General features: G+C 25.0%; 2 protein-coding genes across 6 annotated transcripts; one reads left to right on the plus strand and one right to left on the minus strand.

The window, feature by feature from the left end:
- Positions 1 to 264: 264 nt before the first annotated feature.
- Positions 265 to 8,945, minus strand: LOC112595421 (ubiquitin-protein ligase E3C). The gene is made up of 15 exons (XM_025340623.1): positions 8,826 to 8,945; positions 8,542 to 8,751; positions 7,569 to 7,805; positions 7,326 to 7,504; positions 5,058 to 5,296; positions 4,747 to 4,973; positions 4,499 to 4,668; positions 3,543 to 3,802; positions 3,245 to 3,429; positions 2,950 to 3,154; positions 2,604 to 2,837; positions 2,295 to 2,539; positions 1,887 to 2,228; positions 587 to 844; positions 265 to 524 (listed from the first exon to the last, which is right to left on the minus strand). The coding sequence occupies exons 1-15, from the start codon at positions 8,943 to 8,945 to the stop codon at positions 357 to 359; spliced, it is 3,279 nt and encodes a 1,092-aa protein (XP_025196408.1). The 3' UTR covers positions 265 to 356.
- Positions 8,946 to 9,800: 855 nt separating this feature from the next.
- LOC112595406 (serrate RNA effector molecule homolog) lies at positions 9,801 to 16,732 on the plus strand. Of its 5 annotated transcripts, none has more exons than XM_025340595.1 (17): positions 9,801 to 10,032; positions 10,099 to 10,258; positions 11,425 to 11,547; positions 11,632 to 11,721; positions 12,262 to 12,495; positions 12,568 to 12,634; positions 12,696 to 12,916; positions 13,006 to 13,100; positions 13,289 to 13,353; positions 13,420 to 13,512; positions 14,859 to 14,999; positions 15,209 to 15,550; positions 15,662 to 15,799; positions 15,866 to 16,147; positions 16,213 to 16,337; positions 16,413 to 16,517; positions 16,616 to 16,732. In XM_025340595.1, the coding sequence occupies exons 2-17, from the start codon at positions 10,131 to 10,133 to the stop codon at positions 16,674 to 16,676; spliced, it is 2,310 nt and encodes a 769-aa protein (XP_025196380.1). In that variant the 5' UTR covers positions 9,801 to 10,032; positions 10,099 to 10,130; the 3' UTR covers positions 16,677 to 16,732. The 5 variants fall into 5 exon arrangements, with proteins under 5 accessions (XP_025196380.1, XP_025196381.1, XP_025196378.1 ...); XM_025340596.1 differs by having other exon boundaries at positions 10,109 to 10,258; XM_025340593.1 differs by having other exon boundaries at positions 9,801 to 10,028.
- Positions 16,733 to 17,349: the final 617 nt, after the last annotated feature.

A 17,349-nucleotide genomic window follows, 5' to 3' on the forward strand; every position in this document is an offset into this window, starting at 1 on the left:
TTTAAAATAATTAATTTGTTTAAATACAAAATTTAAAAAGGTACTTATTAACACATTAATTAACTTTTAAAATTAAATTTAAAATCATTGAAAAAAAAAAAAATGATAAAATAAAGAATATACACTCAGAATTATAGAAATTATACAAATCAGAAAAAAATGGTATCTCTGTACAGAAAACAATATTGTTCTCATAAATATAAAAGACCACTATGATTGACACAAATATGATTTATTCAATAAATAAAAAATATTTTTTTAATATAGACACAAAATAATACATTTTATTAATCTCAAACATTTTAGGTATCAGTAAATATCAAGTGTTTAAAAATAAAACAATCAAAGGTATTGCATTAACTAAGTTCAAAACCTGCACCAGATTGTATTGCATACAATAACTTTGTTTTTAATGTTTCATAGTCTTTGAACACTGGCATTTTAAGAAGGTTCATACAAGTACTGGCAGTTGGCAAACGATCAGAAGAACTTACTTTTTGAATACAAAATGGCGGATATAATTCCTGTAAAATTTTTTTTTATTTTAGTAACCTAAATAAATAATTTTACAAATTTTTTTATGTACCTTAAAACCAAGAAGAGGTGGACGTGAACAACTAGTCACAAATTTTAAAAGCTTTGTCTTCTGTTCATCAGTAAAATCATTAACAACTGTCCAAAATAAATCTATAGCTGGGTCTTCTGGTGTATATCCTCCAACATAATTTGTGTGCTTTTTCAAATCTTCTATATCAACTGGAACTTCAGCCCCAGAAATTAATACTTGTACTTCATGATTACTGAACATACGCAACCAATCTAAAGAAATTACATTTGCCAAACCCTAAAAAAAAATTAAAGAAATTAACTAAAATAATAAAACATATTAAAAATATGTCAGCATAATATTTACTTTCTTTTTCAGACTCATGAGCAACATAGATAAAACATATTTAGGTAGAATAATTTTTTGTGATAATTGAGCAATCTTAGAATATTACAAACATTATAGAGGATAATATTTTTAAGGATTTGAAACATTGATTTTATATTTTAATATTATTTGATTTTATATTTTGCCTTCAAAATAAAAGATATTTTTAGTAAATTTATGTTGTATTAAGACAATATGTAGGTGAAATAAGAAGAAAAAACAAACAAATAACGCACTGAGTTAAGAAGTTTAATTCATACAAATCTCAGAATTTTCAATCATTATTAAAGCTTGATTTTGGTCAAAGAATACTATTAAACAGCTTGAGGTAAATATAAAAAGAACAGTTGAAAACAATATTCATATAAAAGGTAATTTAATAATAATGCTATCTATTTAAAAATAAACTAGAAAGATTTTTTTTTTAAAATGTCATTAGTACCAGCATAAAATATATGAATATATAAAAATTTAACCAATATATACATAAAAAGAACTAAAGAGGACTTAATCTGGAATATAGTTCACAAGTCACTGCAACATGCATAATAAATTGATATCAAGTTGCTAACTTTTTTGTGATATACTTCCTAACATGGCTAAATACGTAGGTATGTCAGCAACTCTGTGATACGCATGTCATCACGCCAGCTGGCAGGAACTTTTATTACAGTTGTAACTAGTTTCAAGATTTGGCCGATAAAAATCCTTGCCGGCTGACGTCATATTACCATATAATAAATTAAGATTTGTTTATTATTCCATGAATGCGCTTTTTAGAACGGGTTTTAGTATTATTGCTGACATACCTGAGTATTTAGCCATGCTTCCTAATGTCTAAACATTTGTAATATGGAATTACTTTTTGATATTTGTAATATTTTTAATAAATTATATACAACATATTCATAGCAAATATAATTTATTATTAATAAATCTATTTTATAGTTACTTGTTTAAAAAAATAACACTGTTTTCTAATTTGTGTGTTTAGCTTGTAGTCAGCCATCAAATGTATATATTCAATTCGATTTTGATTAGTTACAGTTATGTTGGCACCATTGGGCTTCAATTCTTCTACTCGTGTTTGACCAAATTCATCAATTACTATAGTGAAATCTAAACCAAGATCTACAACATCTCCATCATAATTTTTCAATGACAATAAATTTCTATACATAAGAGGGTCTAAGGATGCTAAATGATGAACATCCACTTCGGTTTGGCGTCCAATAATTTTTGATAGAAAGAATTCTGCTAGAGGGAGCTCAACTAATAAATTTTCATAAAGAGCCTAAAATAAATTAATAATTAAATATATGTACAAAAAATAATTATTTAAATATTCAATTATACTGACTTTTCCAAGCATCCTACCAATGAAAAAATAATGTGCAGCAAAATTCTGTTGGATTAAATGAGCATATGGATTAGGATACAACATATTGTCATTAGTCATCCTAAAAAATCCACGATTTGGATCAAATGCTGTTTTAAGAAGTTCAGATAAAAATTCTCTTAATAGTCCTCCACCATCTACACCAGCTTCATCTAATCCAGCAGCACTTTTCATATGTACTCTTAATGTTTGTCGTATTTCTGGTTCTTTAAATTATAAATTAAAAATATAATGAAAATTTATAACATAAAAATATAATTAAATATTTACCGTTTTCAATAGATAATTTTTCAAAAGCATCTTCATATAAATAGTTACGTCGAATTGTAATATGGATATTCGATCCAACCATAAAATGAGAATCAGCATTTTGATATTCTACTTTGTTGTTTAACAAAAGACCTTGAAAGACAACAACTCGTTCTTCAAATGGCAAAACAAATGGTATTTCTTTTAAAACAGTTAAAATGCGAACTTGACGAGTAGTTAAAGGAGGTCCTTCATCTATAATAAAATAAAGTTATTAATTTTAGAAGTTAATTTGTACTTAATTATCAAAAATTGGAACAAACATTTATTTAATAAAATGTCATCAATTTATTCATCATGATTATACCTAAATTATCCATTGATATTACGGGAACTCCTCTAAAAGGTCTATAATTTAATCTAGAACGACGAGTATATTGCATAAAATGCATATTTGATGGTTTGTCATATGCAGAATTCATTGTGAAACGATTTGATACCCAGTGTCCTTCTGGACAAAATCTACAGCGTAGATCTCTAGAATGAAGTTGTCGAAGCAAACTAACAGTCACCTAAAATTTAAAATATTTATTTATATTATTAACTATGTAAATTATATTATGCTTAATAGATATATTATTATATGTTATGATATATTTTACTCGTAGTAAATGAGACCAAATTGAAGTTTGAGCATTTTGATTTATATAATTGTTGTAAGGCATTTTTGAAGGTCTTGAATCTGGATATGCTAATTCAATCAAACCTAAAGCCACGTCTTTCAGAATTGATGTAATTGATACAAGATCCACTGCTGTGAACTTTAAGGGATTGTTTGTACTTTGTTCTAAACATAAAGACAATCATAAATAATTAACTATTAAATAATATGTACACTCAAATAATTTATTAAAAAATATAAATATTATAAATACTTAAGTAAATCTATTTTTTATTTACCAGAATTATTCCCAACAGCCTTGTTAAATTCTGCATCATGTAATGTTGATATTAATAAACTGAACAAAGAACAAAATGTTGCTAATAGTGGTACAATTCGGTCAAAGTCACCTGGGGCTAAGTTTGTCCCTCTAGATATCACTGTTACTAAACTGGTAGTAACTAGACTGGGACCAAACAGTGATTGCTGTTCTGTACTTAAAATAGTTTTCCATAAATGTTGTAAAAACTCAGCTTTCAATGCTAATGTATATAATAGTCTAAAAAATAAAATGTTATGATGATGTATTCATTTATTAATATTTTATTATTATGCATAACAATAATAGGTTTATGTTATTATTATTTTATTTTTTATACAAATATTAAATTATTATTTAAAATAGTATTTTGGACATTTTGGAAATATTGATAGATAAAGTAAATAATAAAGTGCATTCAGTGGACATGTTTTTTTATAAGTTATAAATAGTTCAAAAAATAATGCATTTAAAATATTGTGTCTATTTTATAGTCAGAAAAAAATATGTTTCTGAGAAGGAAAAATAATACAGTTGACACAATATTCTATTTTAGTTAAGAGTGGTAGTTTGTCTTGCAACAGTAGTACAATCTACTGTTTTATTAGACTATTTAGAGTATAACAGAAGCAGAAGAGTTGTAAAAGAGAAAGCTTTTTAGAATAACAACGTGTGGTAGCGACTGTTTTTAGTTGACATGAAATGTCGCTCTTGTTAGGAAAAGAGTATTTTAGATTTATTCAGAATTTTCAGTACAATATTCCAGCTCATAAGAGAAGTAAACCATGAAATAACCAAAACATATCAGAATTAACATATTCTTTACTCTTTTACATACCAACATACGTTTATTCTGTCACCGCTGCCAGTTTACTTCTTTTATAGGCTAGAATATAATGTTATTGATAATTATTTGTTAATGAAATATTTATTTACCTGTATTTATGTACAGCAAGTTTATGAGACATGAGCAAATAATGACATAATTTGCAAACGGGTCCGAGCAAAAAATTTATAGAATTTGAAGAACAAGACTCTTCAACGGATAATATTATTCTATTTACTCTAAATGATTCATTTAATAGTTCTGAACATAATTTCAAAATCTAATGAAAAATTAATTTTGATATTATAATTATTTAAATGTATATACATATATACAACTAATATTATTAATATCTTGCCTCAAGTTCGTCTTCTGAATAACCACTAAATAATTTTTCATTTTCATTTTCATCTTCATCATCTGATTCATTATCAGAACTATCATGGTTTACATTTCTATATTTCCATGTTTTATTTAGATAATCAATAACAGGTGGCTCTGCCAAATGACTTGCTAAAGTTGAAATAATATCCAAATAGTCATTAATTGCATTTACTTCACGTCCAGTTTGATGACATTTTATCACTATAATAATATGATAATAATAATAATAATAATAGAATAATAAAACATAATATATTGATTATAGTATATATTATTTTCATTTACCAAATGAATATTCTTCAAAAGATGGTTCAAGAATTAGTAGAGAATAAAATAGGTTTGCATTCATCTCTTTAAATTGAGTTGAAGAATGAGTTAATGACAGTACTAATTGTCTAAAATCTGGTCCGATATAATCAACTTTATTTTGATCCAATGATAAACTTGGTAGAATAAATTTATGATTGATATCAGATATAGGACCTTTTAAAAAGGTTCTTATAAAGTGATTCATAACCGTACAGCTATAAAATAAGTGTTGAGATGACATGTAAAATATATTAATTTTAATGTTTAAAATATAAAATAGTAAACACTTATTATGGATTGAAATTTAGGACAAAATATCATGTACTGAAATATCCAAAGATAAAATAACTTATGTATAAGATAAAATATTCAAATGAAAAAAAAAACATAAAAATGTGTACATTGTAACATTGTTTATTTTCAAATCACGTTTTAACTACGTTTAACATTTGTATAATAAATATATCTTTAGCTATAGCTCTATAGGTAATGTATTAAACTTTAGTGTTATGTATAACACATTTAGTAATAATATTTAAATAAATATTTCTTTGCCTTTATATTTTATAACACACATATAGCCATTTAAACATGTTTTTAATCTCTCTTCGTTTGAACAAATCAATTTCATAATAAACAATAAATGAAATAAATAAATTATATAATAAATATAACTTAACAAGTATTACAACGCACTATATATCAAAAAAGCCACATTGGACAATGCATAAAATAATTCTACAATAGTTAACGATAAACTGCAATGATTATAATCAACACTTCACTTCTACACCGATTAAAGCAGATAATTGTAGATAAAATTATCTATTTTGACTAACTTATTATGTCTATTACGATATATAATATAGATATGATATACATAATTGCAATGTAACACTGATAACTAAAGCATTGCTATTATATAGGTATATTATTATACAATCCAAAGTACTCATATTATTTTTGCAATTATTATTTTATTGCTGTATTATTAATGTTAAATGTTATTAAAATATGATTTGAAAATAAACAATGATACAATGTACAGATTTTTATAATTATTTTTTACTTGAATGTTTTGTCCTATACATAAGTTATTTTATCCCTGAAATTTTGTTCCAATACCTATGGATTTATAGTGTAGTGTATAGGATACTACTGCCAAGATACTTCAATAGTTGTCTGTTTCTTAAAATGGGTGGCATGAGCATACTTAAGGGAACTTTAGGGTTGAAGCTATCCCCCTATTTTTTTTTTATATTAGGTTAAACGTTATTATAATTTATAATACATAATTTTATCTCAAATATATTACGAGGATGTTTTTTTTTTTTTTTTTTAATTGAATAATTGACTAACAAGATAAACTTAGTGGCAGTTGAAAATTGATTTCTTTGTTGAAAAATATTTTTAGATTTACATACTGGTGGTTAGATTAGGTGGCTATAGACCAGGGGTCATCAAATGGTGGTTTGTGGGCCATTTGTGATCCACAAACAAATTTTATCTGGCCCGCAGACAAAGAATAAATACCATATATTACGATAACATTACATGTGTTATTGTTGTGAATTATCAATTTTTTCAAATATTTACAATATTAATTATGTTCTTAATGTATATAATTAATAGGGAATAATAAATAAATAAAGTGAAATTCTCATTACATTCAATTTTAAAATAATATCTATTATATATTAAAAATATTAATTGGTGACCTCTGCTATACACCATTGCTAATGATTGATAATAATGAAAAAAATTATTATTATTATTGTTATTGATGACTGTTTAAGTAGTAGTTATTGTGTAATTGTGTGCAAGATGAAATAAAACAATTTGTAAATCCTTAAACAAACATTCTGAGTATGCACTTGATAGGTATAAAGAAATGTATTTATGATATATTATTCTTTTAGGGATTTATTATTAACAGAAATAAACAGTTTTAAAATCAAAAATTCATACCTGGAGTCAAACACAGATAGGTTACAACTTTAATCAAAAACAGAAACTAAATATGTTTCATACAGAGTATCTACGGGAATTCCTTACTAAATAGGAACTAAGAGGTTATACATAAAATATCAAGAGGAACTAATCAATTAAGTATAGTATTTAAAAACATAGACATGTTTCGTAAATAGATCAATAATTGAAAGAAGATTAATGACATAAAGGAAAAATATTGTTGTTAGTGATACATTATTAATTAATGAAGTAAAATAAAGAGCAATTTCTTACGTGTATTCATCTAACAACGTTGGTGATTGTACTGAAAATGGCCTTTTAACAAATTCTAGTATGCTTTTAGCTAAGGGTGGAGCTGGTGTATCCTCAACATCAAACATTGCTGGAATTTTAGTATCAAGAATTTTACGTAAACTATCAAAATAACATTTTTTGACTAAGTATTGAAATAGCTATAAAAGTATATAAATATTTATAATTAGTACATAATACATTGTATATTTATATTATGCTTACATCTCGCAGAGCAAGTATTGCATTATCTGGACCAAGTATCTTTTTATAGGATTCTACTGAAGTTAACTCCTCTATGATTCTTAAAGGTGTTGCAAATGATTCCAAACTTGATGCATTTAATAAATCAATATTAAAGGAAAGAATCCACTTCATATGCCAATACCAAGAAGCATTTCTGTCCAAACTTGATTTTAATAGTTTTGTACTATTTCGTAAAATATGTTGAGATAACCAAATCTGTAATTATTATATAAGTAGGTAAATAATAAGTTTAACAAAATAAAAAATAAAGAATTAACTTAAGACTTATATTTAACTTGTTTTTGTAAACATTATTGTAATATAAAAACATAAATTTAAAATAAAAATAGCAAGTTGCATTGATAGTTATTTTTTTATAGATCTTAAACTGTTGAAAATTAGTTAACTATCGTACTAAAAAATCTCCTAAAATAACTCTTTATTTATATATTATATTAAAAAAAATTAAACTTCTTTAACAAAGAAGAAAGATAGAATAACTTCAACCACATAATCAGTTACTTTAAAAATAAACAAAATAGCAGGTTTCAACATAAAGACTTTAAGTAAACATAAGAATTGACAATCTTGAAAAAAATAATAAAATGCTTCAGATTGGTTAATAAAGACAAATCACCAGTTATAAATATTTTAAAATTAATAACAAAAATAAAATAATACTATTATTTTAAACATACTACCTATCATTGATTAAATATACTAAACTATATTTGTCTTATTACTAATGTTAAAAATTTTTTTCCAATATAAAGTGATTAGTTCATAATACTTAAAGTAGGGAATAATTTAGTTCTTACTTACTATGAATCTTAAATTATAAAAAGAAATTTAAACTGTATGTATTAATTTTTAATGTTTAAATTTGAAAAGTTTAATGGAACAAATGAATGACTAAATAAAATCATTTCAAACCAAAAATGAAGTAACTTACTAGTCGTTGAGAATCGATTTCTCTATCATGAAAGAACACCAAATTTTTTACAAGATCTGATAACACCTCTTCGGACAGTTGTTTATTTTTAAACTTCGATACAGTATTATCAAATAAAGTACGATAATGCCATTTAATTTTTTTTCTTGTTAGAAAGCTTCTAACACAAGATTGCACTCTAATAATGCGTCGTTGTTCACGTCTTGCTTCCTTTAAATCAAATATAACAATAAACTGTTATAACTACTTTTAAATATAATTTATAATTTAGTCTGAACACATACTTCTCTTTTTTCTCGTTCATACCGAGCTCTTTGTATAAGATTACTGACAGGTTCATGCACACTAGCTCCAGCATAATTTTGCTCAGGTTTCCTACGAAATTCTCCTTCAAAACTGTACATTATGGAGTATTGATTAAGATAAAATTATTTTCGATCATTATAAACAAAAAAACATGTATTGAACATTGACAAGGATTCAAAAAATAAGAAATACAGGAACTAGGAAGTAGGAAGTTCAAATTCGAACTCACAACTCAGAAGATTTAGTGTATGCCTAATAATTTTTGTTATGATGCTATTATCAGTGAGTATGACTTTTACATATTATATTATTATCACTACTATATTTTGCTTCACAAAGTTAATTTACATAATATAACTAGGTATGCTAATATACTATTGCGCAGCATCTTTTTGTGACGTCGCTTAAAGTTTTGTAAGAAATTGATGCACTAATTCTTTATCAGATGCGCAGAAAATGTGATAATGCTTAATTGACGAGTAATAGTAAATAACGATTGACGACACTCCCAATTTGTGATTTCACCATGATAAAATTTATCCGTACAAGCTTGCAACTTAAGTGAAGAAAATATCTTATATAATGCATTCATAAATTAATAACCATAAAGGTAATAGGGAATAATTTCTGGTTTTAATGGTTTTATTTTAATATTAATAGTATTTATTATCCTTATAAAATTACGTACAAACAATATTTTAATACTTCAAATAGTGGTAATATAAAGTTTTAATTTCCATTGCCAATTTTTATAGTAAGCCACTAATATTGTCTTGTTGCTTAATGCATAAAAAAAAATGTTATTGTAATTATGAACTTAATAATAAATAGTAATGTTATTATTAAGTTATAACATTTCATTAACCAAAACATGTTATATTGGCTACACTGTTTTTACAGTTTGTTTGCCCTGTTTATAGTTTCATTTTATGTGATTTTATTACAATTTATTATTTCAACTCTTAGCGACCCTGCGGGCTGCCGCTTGCGTTTTGACGTTACTATAGTTTACTACTTTTAATACAACATTACATCTTGGTTTTATTTTGATTGTCTGAGTTAGGTATTTAGTTTTATAATCTAAGTTTACGTAATTAAGTTGGGTTAAATGTATTTTACCTTTCTGGATTTTTGATGCGTTAAGAAAAATACATTTTTTACAATAAATCTAGGTACCATTAGTAGGTGCTAATTGTTTTTTATTTATTTAACTTTTATTTTATGATATACATTGTATTTAAACTTTTGTAGGTCAAAATAGTTTAAGTTGAGAAGTAAGCAGAATGGGTGACAGTGATGATGAATACGATAGGAAACGTAGGGATAAATTTCGAGGTGAACGTACCGAATCAATCAGAGGAGGTGATAACCGTAGAGATGACCGTCGAATGCGTGATGATTGGAATGACAGGTAATACTACTTTAAATTTACAGTATTTAACTAATATAATAAAATAAAAAATTTATTCAACATATCTGTGTTTAAGTAAAGGTATAGTTGCTTGTACTTTGGTATAGATACCTTTTTTATTACTTGTCAGGCAGAAAAGAAGTAACAATCTTAGGCTTTGGATACAATATCCTAAATTCTAATAGAAAAGCTTTTATTGATAACTATTTGTCTTGAAACTTATATGTAAATTCACTCCAGTACATAATTTTTCTTTGCCTCTATCCTGTTCAGAAAAAGTACCATATTTATTTACCAAAGCTAGGTTTAAACTTATAATTTTATGATAAAAACTTTTGTATTAGATATATTATAGTTTGAAATTAAAATTGCAAAACTATAATTTATTTCTCTGTAGTTATAAATCCATGCATTTATTATCTATTATAAATCATACAAAATAACTTTGAACATTCTTAAATTAAATATCAAATGCAGTGGCTTGTAATGTTCTTATAACTGCATAGCTTTTTTTTAAATTATATACACATTTAAAAAAATTGTATTTTAGTAAGACCATACACATACAATGTCAATACAATAACATAATAATATTAAATATATTTTAAAAAAAAGATCTTATTTGAATAACTTAAAAATTATTTAAGTTTATTAAAAATATAAACGTGAACATGCTCAATTTTTTTTTCAAAAACTGAGTAAATAGTAATTCTAAACATATTTACAATTTAATGAAATAATTATATTTTTAAAGATTAAATATTTAATTAAACATAACTATAAATAATTAAATATTAATTACTAAAAAATATTACCACATTTTTTAATTTTTTTTTTTTTGTAAAATATTATGCAAACCCATTATATTCATTTTTATTTTTTAGCCGATTGATGAAAACCACAAGGTACTTACTATTTAATAGTTTAAAAGCTTTCCTTGTCTCCCATACTTTTTTTATTACATAGTTCAAAAATTTAATACTTAAAAAATAATATATTTTCTGTTTTAAAGTTTAGTAGTAAATTGATGGATTTAAATAGTTTATACTTATTTATGAAATAAGTTTATTTTAAATACGGTTTATTATGTTAAAAAATTATATTTTAGTTGTACATTACAGTTTTTTTTTAAGTAAATATTCAATAAATTATAACTTACTTTATAGAGAAACTTGGGGTGCACGTAGTCGAGGTCGAGGAGATTATAGAGGCCCAATGCGTGATCGTTATAGTCCAGGCGCTCAAAGAGATTTATCACCTCCAGTTAAGAGAATGAGGCCTCCAGATTGGTTAGTATTTACATTAGCTGGCATAAAAGAATAATAAAAAATAATTCTGTTTCTTAAATATTGTTATATAATTATCAATTAAAGGGAAGATAGACGTATTGGTTATGAACCTCCTGGTTATGGTTATGGTGCACCATGGGAACCGCCTGCACATCATATGCCACCTGTTTCTAGGTAAATATTTGAAAAATTGTTGTACCCATATGAGTTGTTTTCATCTTACTAACACTTATTATATCAAAATATACATTCAGCAGTTTCAATTTTATATGTTATGTTTAAATAATAGATTGAAGTCACTGTTATATTTAAAAGTAAAAGCATTATCTCTTGTCTGTTTTTATGCTATTTTAATTTTTTAAATGATTTATAAATATTTAATTAAAAATGTTTATAATTCACTTAAAAATTAAAATATTATAAAAAGAAACTGATAAGAAAACATAAAAAATGTTCATACCTTTAAGATTGATAATAGGTCATTTTGATCTAATAAGTTAAACACAAAATTGGAACTGTTAAATGTACATTTTAGTATGGTATGTGTTAGTAAGATAGGGACACCTCATACAAGTATGGCATCTTCTTAATGTTTAAATATGTTTTTATTTAATTAAATTATGTACCATTATTATGATCTATTGAATAATTTATGTAATAATAATAATAAATATATATATTTATATTCATGTATTCATATTTTAATATTTTAAGAATTATGACAATGAGAGATCCTGGAGCGCATACAGTAAATCATCCTGTTCCACCACCAGCAGAACAGTCTTCAGGGGATACTCAACCGCCAATGATGTCTTTAAAGGCTTTTTTGATTACTCAAGATGATAACATAACTGATGAAGAAGCATTGGCTAAATATAATGAATACAAATTACAGTTTAAAAGAAATCAACTAAATGAATTTTTTGTCGCCCACAAAGATGAGGAATGGTAAATTTTATTAATTATTAAATATTAATTAATTTATAGTATTTTGGAGTTTTAACATTGTAATTTTAAAAGGTTCAAAATTAAATACCATCCTGATGATAGTGTAAAACGAAAGGAAGAGCAAACCATAGCACTTAAGGTAAATATTTAATTAATTTTTTTATTTGAATTTAATAATCATTTAATTTTCTTACCTCTAGAAACGGTTAGAAGTTTTTAAAGAATTTTTATCAAATGGCAAAATTGATTCTGTTTGTGTGGATGCTGATAATCCTGAGCCTCTAATTCATCTTCTTGATTCAGTTGTTATAAAACTTGAAGGTGGCACAGATTTTGATTTGACAGTATTGAATCCTAAAGAGACATTAAAAACTAAACAGGAGTCAGAACCTGAAAAAAAAGAAATTGATAAAAAAATTAGGTATGGAACTTATATTTTTATATTTATTACTTTTACATAATATAAAACAATTGAAATATTTTAATCCTTCTTTCTGAATTAAATATTAGCACTGGTGGAAATTCTGATGGTGAAGTAGACAGCGATAAAGAAGATGGTGACGAGACAAATAAAAAAGACAATTCAGATGTAAATAAAAGTGAAGGTAATTTAAATTAAATTTCACTACTCCTTAAGTTAGGATAGTATACTTTATTTTCAAATTATTAAAAGGCTTAAATTACGGTATAAGTTAAAAATAATTGGAATTATTTAAACTCGTCAAAGTTTTAAGTTTAATTGTGTCTGTTTAAAAAATATCTGTATGTTATATTATAATTAATATGTTTACAGAAGCAATGGATGTAGATGGCCAAAAACCTGAAGTTTTGGATATAACAAATGATAGCGATCAAAATGTATGAATTTGTGCTTAAGATATGTTTAATTTAATTTACAAATATAATATTGCATGTATGTTGTAGGATGATGTTGTAAAACCAAGAGCATTGCATCGTACAACTTCAGTATTCTTACGTAATTTAGCCCCAACAATAAACAAAAGTGAACTAGAAACAGTAAGTTATTTACTATAAAATTTTAATTTATTTTTGAGAGAGGTATTGCAAGACAATTAATGATTAATAAAAGATGATTCGATGATTACAAAAACATCTCGAGTCAATTATTTAAAACTTGGATAATTAATAGAATCTGTATAATATAAATAATTAAAAAAAAAATTAATTTAAGAATGAATACTTATCAAAACATATAATTTTATACTGATTATATTTGATTTCTGTGTTGAAATAATTTAATATACACTTATTAAAGACTCAAAGATTTCTGACTTGCCATTTTTCCAATGAATGAAAAATTTGTTTTAAGAGGACGCTACACAAAAATTTGTTGTCTCTGTTTTACAAGTGCGTAACATAGACAATTTATGTTCAGCAGATTTGGTTTAGCTTCATTAGTTTAATAATTAGAGTGAATTGATCTATAATGAAACTTGATGGTAAGAAAATTATCTGTGTTTGTATGTGGATGTTTACGATAGTTCAATTTTTTAGCGAGTTTTATGTATGTTAAATATAATAAATTAAAAATGCTCATAACTCATTTAAAGAATTGAATTATTCTAAAAACCTATATATAAACACAGAAAATGTTCTTACCATCCGGTTTTATTTTAAGTCGATTTACTTTAATTTTTAAACTAACAAAGTTAAACTTAATCTGCTGAGCGTAAATGATTATGTTACGTACTTGTAAGATAGTGACAACAAATGTCTGTGTAGCGTCCTTTTAATACATACAAAATAATTTAACTAATGATTATGAGTTCAGATTATTACAATATAAACATTAGTATATTATTACATTTTAATAATTTAACATTAAGTAATTTATTCCAAAATAATTGATTATTTTAGAAAATGCTGATATTTTTATATCCTTCATTTTATTTGACTTTTATTATATTAATTTATTCAATCATGATTAATCAAAAATACACTAGTGTATTATAAGTTTAATTTTTAACTTGTTTTTATTACCAAAGTATATATTAACTTGAGATATTCGCGTATTGTATAAATTCAATCAATTTTTCTTAACCTATGTTCAATCACGCTAAAATTTATCACAGTCTAAGAATGAATTGGAAAATAATGTTCTATTACAAATCTAAAGATTTTTTTATAGTCAAGGCACAGAAGCACATGACTAGTAAATGTTTTTACTAATATTTTAATATTGTAAAATATGTAACTTGGTGCATTTTTGCAATCATTAATTCAGTTAGTAAAATTATCTAATGACTAATTTAACAGTGACTATTCTGTGATAATAACTTTCATTTTTTATAGTTATCATAAATTATAAATAATATACATATACTTTTTAATTTTTTTTTTAGATTTGTAAACGGTTTCCAGGATTTATAAGACTGTCTATAGCTGATCCTTTACCAGAGCGTCGTTGGTTTAGACGTGGTTGGGTAACATTTGACAGAGATGTTAATATTAAAGAAATTTGTTGGAATCTTAATAGTGTTAGAGTAAGTTTCAAATTATTGTGATTTAATATTTATACATAAAATGTGTTTTCACATGATTGAAATGATATTTGCAAAAAATTTTAGTTGTGAACATTTAATATACATATTTAAAACATTTAAATTGAATCATATGCAATATATTGAAATCATTTAACATATTGTAAACCTAAATATTAAAGTTACTAATAAAATTTAATTGTAATTTATAGTTGCGTGACAATGAGCTGGGTCCTATAGTCAATAGAGATTTGAGTAAACGCATACGGTCTGTGAATGGAATAACAAATCATAGACAAGTTGCTCGTAATGATATGAAGCTATGTGCCAGCATTATAAATAATTTTGATAACCGTTCAGGTTTATGGCAATCAATGGATGACGAGCAACCAACTTCAGAAAAAACTTATGGTGTTGTATCGCGTAATCCTATTTTACATAACATTACAGATTTTTTAATCGAAGAAGCATCTGCTGAAGAAGAAGAACTTTTAGGTGAAAATGCTGCTTGTGAACCTGAAGATAATACTGAAAAAGATTTGCAGCTGTTCAAGGTAATTATTGATTTCATTTATAATAAATTATGTAATTATTTTATGTATTCAATGTTATATGCACAACCAAATGTGGTTTTTATAATATCAAAAATGTATTTCAATTTTTAGGCTTTAGATAAAATGTTACTGTATTTACGTATTGTACATTCAGTTGATTTTTACAACCATAGTGAGTATGTAAATGAAGACGAGATGCCAAACAGATGTGGTATTATGCATGCACGTTGTGCATTGCCCAGTAATCCTGTATGTATTTAATTTATTAAATATTAATAGCCCTAGTTAATAGTACTAAATAATAATTCATTTTAGCCTACACAACAAGAAATCACTGATTATTGTCACAATTTTCAAACAAAAGCTAACTCTTTGACTGTCTCAAGTTCTCAAGAAATAAGTGAAAAAGAATTAATGCAACTTGGAGCAAAAAATGAAGAAGAAGAAATCGAGAAGTTTGTAACTTCTAATACACAGGAAATATCAAAAGACAAGTGGTTATGCCCTTTGTCGGGTAAAAAATTTAAAGGTCCTGAATTTGTGCGCAAACATATTTTCAATAAGCATGTTGATAAATTGGATGATGTTAAAAAAGAAGTAAATTAAAATTTAGAATTATATTTTTCATGAATATTAAAATAAAAATATGCTTTTTAATTCAGGTGAAATATTTTAACAATTATCTTCGTGATCCGAAAAGACCACAGTTGCCTGAACATCCTGGCAGTAAACAAGGTAGAAAAGATGTGAATGATGCTCCTCAATCATATCCACCAGCTGCAAATCCGTAAATATAATAGTTTAATTATTTAACTTACAATACTGTAATACAAAAATTATAATTTGCTCATTTATGTTATAGCTATCAAATGCCTGGCTATCCACCATATGGAGGTGCTGGATTTGGTCGAGGAATGTACGGGTATTCTAGACCTCCAGCTCGTGGAGGTTTTAGAGGTGGTGGCAGGTATGTTCAAATTATAACATAATATTTACAGTTATTTTTTAAATTAATTAGCTATACAACATACATATGCATTAATTTTTGAATGGCTTTGATTACAGACCAATAATTCATTACCGTGATCTAGATGCCCCCAAAGAACCAGAGGAAAATTTTATTTAAAAACAGTAACAATTTAATTTTTTTTTAAAAGTTGAATTTTATTATATATGTATATATATATATATTTATATTATATTATGTATAATAAGATAATAAGATACATGTACTAAAATCATTTTTTTTTTTTGTATGTTTATCCAATTCTAATTTTAACTTAAATTCTATCTGACTTTATTTGTAGGATTATTTTTTAATCAAACATACATTTTTGGAAAAACTTTTGAACATACATTTTTTTTTTTTTTAATAGCTTAATAAATGTAAATGTATTAGTTAATTTGACTTAGCGAGAATTTTTTTTTTTTAATAAATAATTATTGAAATACATAATTATATTAATAAAAAAAGGTCATTTATTTCATAGTACATATTTTCCACTGTATTTTAAAAGTAATTTGGCTCATGTAATTGTTTATTTAATTTAAAGCGTATCTGGAATCAATAAAGTACTAAGTGTTTATTTCTAATATTTATATAATTATAGTAAAATGTAAAGGATTTCTTATATACATTTTTTTGAAAATATCTTATTGATTAAGCTAATAAGCCAAACTCAATATTAAACTACCAAGTTTTTGGATTATAAGACAATATTAAATTATTGTGTTATTTAAAAAAATAAAAAATGATAGCACAATGTGTAGGTATACTTAACATTAGAATTAAACAGTGT

The sequence above is a fragment of the Melanaphis sacchari genome, unplaced genomic scaffold, assembly GCF_002803265.2.
Source record: "Melanaphis sacchari strain LSU unplaced genomic scaffold, SCAv2.0 Contig27_pilon_pilon, whole genome shotgun sequence".
In the NCBI taxonomy this organism is placed as follows: domain Eukaryota; kingdom Metazoa; phylum Arthropoda; class Insecta; order Hemiptera; family Aphididae; genus Melanaphis; species Melanaphis sacchari.